The 9,462-nt window shown below is 33.7% G+C and overlaps 1 protein-coding gene across 3 annotated transcripts in view; it reads left to right on the forward strand.

Annotated features, from left to right (window-relative positions):
* LOC134533765 (DNA (cytosine-5)-methyltransferase 1-like) overlaps positions 1 to 9,425 on the forward strand; it is a 104,222-nt gene extending 94,797 nt beyond the window's left edge. For all 3 annotated transcript variants that reach the window (XM_063371418.1, XM_063371427.1, XM_063371410.1), the window contains exon 25: positions 1,690 to 9,425. In XM_063371418.1, coding sequence (XP_063227488.1) covers positions 1,690 to 1,782 — 93 coding nt within the window. In that variant the 3' untranslated portion in view covers positions 1,783 to 9,425. The remainder of the gene's footprint in view (positions 1 to 1,689) is intronic.
* Positions 9,426 to 9,462: the final 37 nt, after the last annotated feature.

Genomic DNA, 9,462 nt, shown 5'->3' on the forward strand with positions numbered 1-9,462 from the left:
TCTGCCTTACATCGGCCCACTTTGTCTGTCGTTTCATCACACAAGAATACAATCTGTTTGTCTTCTACAGCGTGCCTTACTGCTTCCTTATTTGCCTGGCCAATTTTTGGGACATAAGTTTCTCCAAGAGTGTTGGCTGATGGCAAATCCCCTGCACCTAAAATGTATATATAACTTACAATATACTTATAAATAGGTAGCATTTATAAGGTTATTGCTGAAAATATTAATGGGCTAATTTACTCAAAACAATTCTAAGCCAAGCCAAACCTAACCTAACCTTTTCAAGATTACTGCTGGATTACAAAGTCAAACCATCAATAGGATGCAATCCATCCTATTTATGTTTGTTAATCTGAGGTACTTGCATATTTATTTGAAGTAAAGGTAAATTGGGCCTAAAGGTAAGTTAATTGATAATATTGATGGCTTTCGTATGCTTATGAACTTTTATTAGAGGGGGAAAACATTTCTAAATAAATAAGGCTAACCTTCAAAATGTGTATGAAACCATTCCCTCATAATTGGATGACCAGCTTTTTCCAAAGGAATGTTAACTTACAGCATCATATTAACAAAATCAGAAACAAATTCTTGTTTTCTGCACTTTCAAGCTTGTTTTCACGCTGTCGCCTATCCAGATTTGTTTAGACACGGTAGAATTTGCTTGACAAAATAATTGTCTTTTCTGTTTTGTTTTGTGTGTGTCATTTGCCACATGCTTTTTACACGTGTCTTTCTTTGTGTTCCCAATCAACCCGTACGTTGCAGAACTTGCACATCATAATTTTGTCCCGCTGGTCAAAAATATAAAATCCAACCGATTTCATTTCTTTTGCGATCAAACATTGTCAAAGTTTTCGGCATCTTAGCCATAAATTCAATTGTATCACAAAACTTACAAAATGTGGACGGAATTTGTAAACACTCATAGATATGTGCAAGCAAAAATGACTGCCATCTTAGCTCCATGCGATTAAATTAGGTTAGAAAAATCGACACCAGTGCGCCTTGTGGCAGAAACGACCATTATTCAAAACACGAAAACTGTGGACAGTCAATTTTGTTATGTTGGTAGTGCGTACATATCGATTGTTGACATATGTTACATTTTGTTTTCATTTGCGATGGCAATATTTACTGCTTTTAAACAGAGTAATAAAAATACGTGGATTTCAGTAACGTGTCAAAACGAAGATAATATCGCGGCACTAGTCTTTCAGTCTATGTTTATTTCACGCCTATGTTTATGATGGCGTAAATAAATGGAACTTGCGACATAAGGACATTATTTTGTGCGAAAAAGCGTGAATTTCGCGTGAAAATGTGTGAATTTCGTGCGAAAATTCGTGAATTTCGCGGCTATGTCGAAATCAAAGGAAAGTCACAAAATTCGTTTAAAGTATCAAATTTTCGCGTTATTTCGTGAATTTCGCGCTTCACCATTTTTCGGGGTCTCTACGTATGCCTTATAGGCACAACATGTATGTTAAGTACCCAAGTTCGGTAGCAAATAAGAGCCAAGTTACACAAACTCAGGAATGCCTCTGTTAATTTAGGTTATAATTGTTGTCACTCACTTTTATTTTGCTTGTTATTCGACTAAATTAGATATTTATCTTTCGCTAGCCTTAAGAACATTTGTGATTTATTTCCACATGTGTTTATGTTTGAACTTTTTCATTTCAGATTGGCAATGCTGTTCCTCCGCCAATGGGGGCGGCCTTAGGTTACGAGATCAGGAAAGCAGTTAGTGCAGTCGAAAACAGAAAATTTGTTTGACAAGATATATTTCTCATATTTTATTTAGTGCTGGCCCGGTTACAGTGGTTCTGTTGAGTTGCAAATTTTATCTGTTGATTTTGCTCTTTGTTAAGGCAAATATGATTTATCAACTACGTGTTTTACAATACTTAGTCACGAATTTTTAAATGTTGATTCAGAAGTTTTTTGTTTTTATACATTGTTTAGCTGTTTTTTTGTATTTAGTTTTTTTTTTTTTATCTGTGAAGACTGATTTTAGAAATGACATTCTCAAACTATGAGTTATTATTTTAGAAATGACATTCTCAAGCTATGAGTTATTCATCACAAAAGAGAAAATACAGTCTTGCTAGAATGTGAAGAAAAATACGTGTAGCATTATAGGTTAAAAGTATAATTGCTTTTTTTAAAAATAATACTCTTATCTTATCTTAAATGCTGCCCGTCAGTTCTACTGATTTCGTTCATCACTTCTCGGATGCAAGTTATAGTGGTGTGGCAGTCTCGATTTGTTTCACAAGGTTTTTTATTTCTCTTTGTGTGTGCCCTATTTGTGGGTTGGTGTCGTACAGTTGTCTGTCAGTTGGTATTTCTTTCTCCCTCTCATCTTGTATTCCAGTGAGTTAACTTGCAGAGGGTGTGGGCACTCATAAGGAAGTTAGTGCAGCTCAGTGAACGGCAGCTCAAGGAAGTGTAGAGCAAGTACCCTTCACTCATCTCTTTCCTCGGGGTGGGGGTAAGGAAGGGCTGTTATGAAGACGGAAGCAGAAGCTAACGCAGTCAAGCAGCAAGTGGCGGTTTCTGCATTTCTCCAGCATCACATTCTGTTGGTAAAATTATGGCACCAACATTTTTTATTCACACCCACTCGATTCTTGAAATCTGCTTGAAGAGGGAAGACCATTCCTCATACCAGAAACTCCTTGCTGCAGCATGTACAGATCAGATGGTTTCACATAGGGATTCGGATTCCAAATAAAAAAAGCACACAGTGTCTACACTCACACCTCTTGCCATATCATAGTTACCTGATGTGTTGAGGTATATCTCGGTAGTCAATTGCAACTTAAAAACAAAAGTAAAAAAAAATTATATTGTATTTTTCATATATTTTTTATAGATATAATTATGATAATGTTGACACGGTTTACCTCACAGTTAAATTACCTAAATTACAGTAATTTATTAATGCTGTACAAAAGATATGTTACTGGCTGCCAGTGAGAACCTTGCATTTGATCCCAGCCCAACTGGCTGCAGATGCACATGGTGGCTTGCTGGAGAAAAATATTGTTCTTGAACTCGCTATCATTGTGATGATATGATTGATATCTTGGAGCTGTGAATTACCTACTGTTTTCAACATGTTGTGTTCAATCCTAGGTGTGCCATATTATTTTTTAAAACCTTCAAAAGTGATAAAACGTTTTTTCCAGGCTTGTTTTTTTAGTATTAACATAACACAAATTGATGATAATTCATTGACAAAATTTAACAGCCTGTCCATAGAATATACAGATAAGGCTTGTTAACTTAAGTTAAATTTTACTGGGAAAAGTTTGTTGTATATCAAACACATCAGTTTTATGTGTTCTGTATTTACAAGAATTTTTTTTTTTACTGGATAATATGTTTGTCGACTGGAAAAGTTGGACCAAGCCATTTTCGAATGTAGCAGAAGCTAACATTTTGAAGATATTTTTTCTTGCATGACAAAATTCTGTGGTTTTTATTGGTTTTATTTACTTACTGAAAAGTAATAATTTTAATATTATAGCTTTTTTTTATGACAGGATTGCTACAAGTATAGGGAATGTTAAAACCAATTTAAAGTTACGGTATTGAAATGAAAATAGTTAAGAAAAAAATACAAAATAGTTCAGAAAAAATTGATAGTGATATAAAAGTGGAATAAAATGTACCGCTTTCACAAACGACTAGACACCTTAAATGGTCACGTGAAATATCAAAAAATATATTTGGATTTATCCTTTTTGCTAAATCGTAGGCTCTTTGGTGTAAACCATGAGTTTGACAACCAATTTTATTCCCGCAATCGATGCATACTTTCCGCAAGGAAATCCGGCCATTAGAGTAAGTCAAGGCAATGACATCATCAAAGTATAACGAAAATAGGAAACAAAAACTGTAGATAATGCCATCAAGTGACTCTTCATTACTTTTATTGTGCTTTCTTATTTTTCATAATGTTCCCACAATCTGCTTTCATTGCTCAATTTTTAATTCTTCCTGCTCCTCAATTTCACAGACTGTTTCTCGTTCTTTGAATGGTTCTCTTGTCTTATGGTAAATAAAAGACAATATTGAAAATTATATTTTTGTAGGTTGAAACCTGAGTAAAATCTCAATGTAGCAGGCATACACAATCTCTGATCATAGCTAAAAACAAGTTATTAATTTTTGCAGGGATGTGAAAGTGATGTTTGTTTCTAGTGTTTTCTTATGAGATAAAACGTTTTGTAATGTAAGTATTAATACATTTTGGTAGTCAAGCTTTTTTTGTGATTAAAATTACACTTTGAACAGCACATACAACCTCCTTTTCCCCCCAGAAAAAGCGTCGACATCAAAGTATATCGGCATGTCCATTCTCAGCTGGAAGTTCTGGAAAACTAGTCCATTTAGGTTTGGAGTTTTGGAATTCCAAGCTTGAAGCAACCCTGTAGGAAAATGTGTATGAAGTAAAGGTAGCACGCAGGGCTATCTGATCTTCTTAATACTACTAAAACTTGGGTTAAAACAATTAGGCAGTAGTGAGTTATCAGGTGTTAATTTGTATTTTTAACATTCATGGCAAGATTCATTGAAAACAAAAAGAAATTGTTTTAGAATCTCTGGTTTCAAGCAACTACTGTTGTGTTTGTAATGTAGACCTGAATTTTATTCATGTGATCGTACATAGTTTATGTAGATGTTAAACATTGTATTTTTACTCTATGAAGTTTTGTAAGTGTAAGAAAGGATTTTTTGTGTTTTTGTTTCAATCCATTTTCTAGTTCAAATGTATTTTTTGCAGCCAGTTTTTTTTTTTTTTTTTTTTTGCTGTTGAAATAAAAATTTTATAGCATTTATGTTAATGTACAGTAGAATCCCAATATAATGTGGTCGTTGATAAAACCTCCATTATAACATGTATTTTTTTTTTTTTTACAGAATAGGCATGATACCAGTGTATATCAGTTGTGTAGTTTGAATGGAATTTGAATATAAATATCAAAGTAGTTTTGATTACTAATGTCAGTTGAATAATAATAAGGTGGTGGGGGGAGGTTTTAAAAACATTTTTATAATGCCTAAAAAAAAAATTTTTAATGCTAATTTGTACATGGTTCTGTGCATTGGCAATAGACATGGGCAGTAGACAATCTGTAGGATTCTGGCGGGGGGAGTTATGTTTAATTATTCTCAAGAACAAGCAGCCCCCCTCAGAGAGGGGCAGTTGGTTCTAGGGTGGTCCTGCCCCCCCCCCCCTCCCCCCAGGGTTCTTGCCCAAGGCAATATAAAGTTCACGTTTGCAGTTATAAAAACTTGAAAACAATTACATAAAAACTATTATTTCAAATTTTTAGAAATAAATTTGCATTATTTGCAATCTTCTTATTGTTTGCTAGTTTCGTGCCATCTGAACTTAAGCCGTTCTGTTGTTGACTGTGCATGTGTTGAAATAAAATATGGCTAGTTATAGCAGGATGATGATATTCATTATGCACACACATTTATATTGTTTAGCCATGAATCAACCCCAGTGTTTATAGTTAATTCAAGTAACATGCAAATAACTTTGAATTAAGTTTAATAATATTTATTTTGAAGTGCATGTACATATTTGAAATCAAGCTAAATTATTCATTTTGCTGTCTAGAATTTTGAATATTCGCACATGCCAGATAACCATAGAGTTTTGTAGTTATTTAAGTGTACACTGCTTTTTAATAATAATTGATTGTCTTAATTAGGCCTAAGGGTTCTGATATATGCATTTGAATTACAGCCTCATTTAGTGGTCAGAGAAAATGTACTGAGGATATTTTGATACTTAATGTGACACTTAGTATGAAGAAAAGATTTAGTAAATTGTACGGAACTCACTCACAGTCATTTCAAGGAAAATACAAAATTGGACTAAAGTGAGATTTTTTTTTAACAATAACAGATTAAAGTAGCTTGGCTTCTGGGTTGTAGCAGTGTCATTGGCAAATAATTCACCAACATTTCGGTGAAATTAGTATTAAGAAATACTATCTGAGTATATTATTTGTTAGAAAACACACTATGAATAAAATAAATTTATAAAAGTAATAACACTGAAATCACGTGTTTTAAAAACAAAATTGCCTTAAAAATAATATATACCTACAATCTTGTTCCTACTGATCATTAATCATATGACATATTTTTTTGTAACATTTTCAATTTATCTTCTATTACACTTTAATCTCCTCTATATGAGATAGTATAATATTATGATTGGGATTCTACTGTTGGTTAAAGTTAAAGTAGTTTCTTTGTACTTAGAGAAAATGTTAAATAGTTATGTTTAATTATATTTTAGCACTGTAGTTACAAGTTCTAACAAGATAGTCGATAATATATGATTTATTAAGTTTTTTTGTAATTAACCTTAAGTTTTTGACATGTTATAGGTATAGGAAAAAGAAAATTTTTCTTTTCTTTCATAACATTGGTTTTATTGTTTTCTGTTTAGTTTTGATTATGTGATTTGAAAGTTGTAATGGTTAAAAAAAAAAAAAAAAATAAAATAGAATGAAATTTTGTTTGAAATTCCATTTCATAAATCTTTTTGTTATTACATGAAATAATGCTTAATGCTTGCATAGCATGTGCATTGTACCCACAATAAAATTGAAAACAAATATAATATTTCTGTATTTTATTGCTGTGTTAGTTTTCTAATCTATACATTAAGATTGTTTGAAATGTTAATTGTTCTTTCTTGGTATTGCTTGTGAATTGGTATTAGTATAAGACATGATTTATGTTTTTTTTTGTTACAGGAGAATTATAACAAGTAATTTTTTAATATCTTCCAAAATTAATTTTTTAAAAAATAAAACAATGTATTTTTCCTGTTTTACATATCAGAGAATGACACACATTAGATTTACCATATTATTATAAAAGTATGTGTGTACTTGACAGTTTGTTTACCTGAATAACAACTTTCCTTGAATGAAACTTTTGTTTTAACTGTATGTAACAGCATACAAAGTATAAACATGTCCTATTGAAGTTGTTTGGAGTGTCATTTAGAGAGGCCTTTCTTTTCATTTTAAATGTGTTTTACATGGTCATTTTACACTAAAGAATTATTTGAACAATATTTATAAATATGTATTGATATTTGGAAGATGCTTTATAATTAACAAACTCATTTATTTTAGGTTTAATTATGTACTTCTCAATTTTATTGGAACGAATTACTGATACAAAAATTATTCCAATTTCACTAAAATTGTGTCTCAACATAATTTGGAATTTCATAATCTCTATCCTCCATTTCATGTAACAAAACTTATTTTGATAACAAATGTTTAAAGGTATGGAAAATACTACCAGAAATCTTTTTTTAAGTTCATGACAGTTTGTGCCATAGTAAGTTCCTACTTTTTTGTAATCCAGTTCTGTTCCATAAAACCATAAACTGAAATGGGTTCTTCAATTTCATATTTAATTTTAATGCATTTTATGTAAGTTTGTCTTAACAGTTTCTGCTATCCTAGCATAAGTTTACTTTCAAGTTCAAGATTTGTGTATTTTGGTGCATAAGTGTTTAGAATGAGAGTCAAGTATTGTGACATATGTCTGTGATGGTAGCATGAATCATATTGTTGCAGTTCGGGTTTTCGGAGGGTCTTAATGGTGGTGATAGATAATGGGCGCCACCACGTGGAAGGGCACGTGGACCCGGCTGAAACCTCGTCTCAGGGCGTGAAGTCGCCCGTGTGAGGCAAGATTCGACCCTCAGTTACCACACGTGATTCGCTCAGACCTGGCCCGCTCTCAGCGTCGGGCACGCTTATACTATATGAATGAATCGAGGGCTCTCAAGGCGTCCCACGCGCCTGCTCACAGTGGATAGGTCGCCACGTGATCGGTAAAAATAAAAGAAGTAAGGTAGTTTAATACTTAAGGTATTTAATGTATACACGCGCTCCCATACATAGCTTCGGGATGATACCGTTCAAAGGCCTAAGGCAACTCAATCGGTTTAGGGGAGTAAGACCCACGCATGTGGCCGCACAAGCAATTACTAGAGACCTGCAAAATTTGCGGTTTCGATGGCCTTCAGGATAGACTGCACATACCCCTGTACACTCGGGCAAATAACGCAAGTTCATTGGCTGCCGACTTGTAAGTCATCTCAGCTGGTTTGTCTGTGATTCGATCCTTCTTTGGTTGAGGGTTTAAAACTGGTTGAGATTCGTCCAGATGAACAGTAAGCCTATAGCAAAATTATTTAAGAGGTATATGTGTTTGAATTCTAGCCTATCACCAAATGAATCCACAAATTTTTCAGGTCTCTAGCAATTATGTATTAAGCTTTTAAAAAGAATCTCGTTAAGTGTTAAGAATGATTTAATAAACAGTCCCTCGCCCGAGGCAAGCCCCAGAGATAGCGCCAAAGTGATTGAGAATAGATTAAAGATAAAACAGAGAACTACGGATCAGAGTACAAAGGGTGAAGTCCCTGGGGTGCGGAAGGCTGCGTCTTTCATCGGTCGTTGGCGGCGGAGAACTGACCGAGCGCTGGGCTCTCTCGGAACAACATGGCATTTTCCCACCTGGCCAGATTACCATTACTCTCTTATGATTAAGTGCCTTGAAATCTTAACGTAGGACAAATACAAAACCCCTTCTATCATTATGGCACGCTCACCCACGGCTCTGCTATTATGTACTATACAAACCGTTATTAATTTATTAGATTTAAATAAATGCCGTCTTAGGCTCACGTTCGGGTCTGATCTGGTTTGCCGGGTAACGTCTTTATATTACATATTAAACAAAAACAAAACCCTCCCGCCCGTCAGTGGCGACACAAATTAACGGGGGGAAAAAATAAAAAAAAACAATGTATTTATTATGAATATAGGGGGACGTCACACTGCTGCTACAGCGCCCTATTTACACACACACACGACTATGTACTTTTGTGACGGTGCGACTAGACTGAGGGAAGTGGGACGATGGCGAGGGGAAAGGTGGCGGAGGCTGACCAGGCTTCTGGGTCGCAGGCCCGGTTGACGTCAATATGAAAGCAATTTATAAATCTGTGATTTTGATTGACCGTCACAGACATCTGATGAGAGTAAAACTAAATTGAAAGTGAATAGACTACCTATTATTTTCAGTGTGATTATTTTTATGTTACTAAACCGGTGTATAATTTTGCTACGTGTAGTTTACATTATCATAAAAGTGTCTCTTCTCTCTTAATGTACTATCATTATATTTTTAAAAATGTATCATGTTACACTAAGAATTTTTATTCTATGGCATTGTGTATACTGTTGTAGTACAAAAAAAAATTTGATAAAAGTTTTTGTAACCAAGCAAATTTTTTATATAAGTAGTTTTAACTTGCAATGTTTGTAATAAAAAAAAATTTCGTTACAATATAGAATGGGTTTTGTTCGAATTTCCATTAATAATCAT

The sequence above is a fragment of the Bacillus rossius genome, chromosome 1 (assembly GCF_032445375.1).
Source record: "Bacillus rossius redtenbacheri isolate Brsri chromosome 1, Brsri_v3, whole genome shotgun sequence".
Classification (NCBI taxonomy): Eukaryota; Metazoa; Arthropoda; class Insecta; order Phasmatodea; family Bacillidae; genus Bacillus; species Bacillus rossius.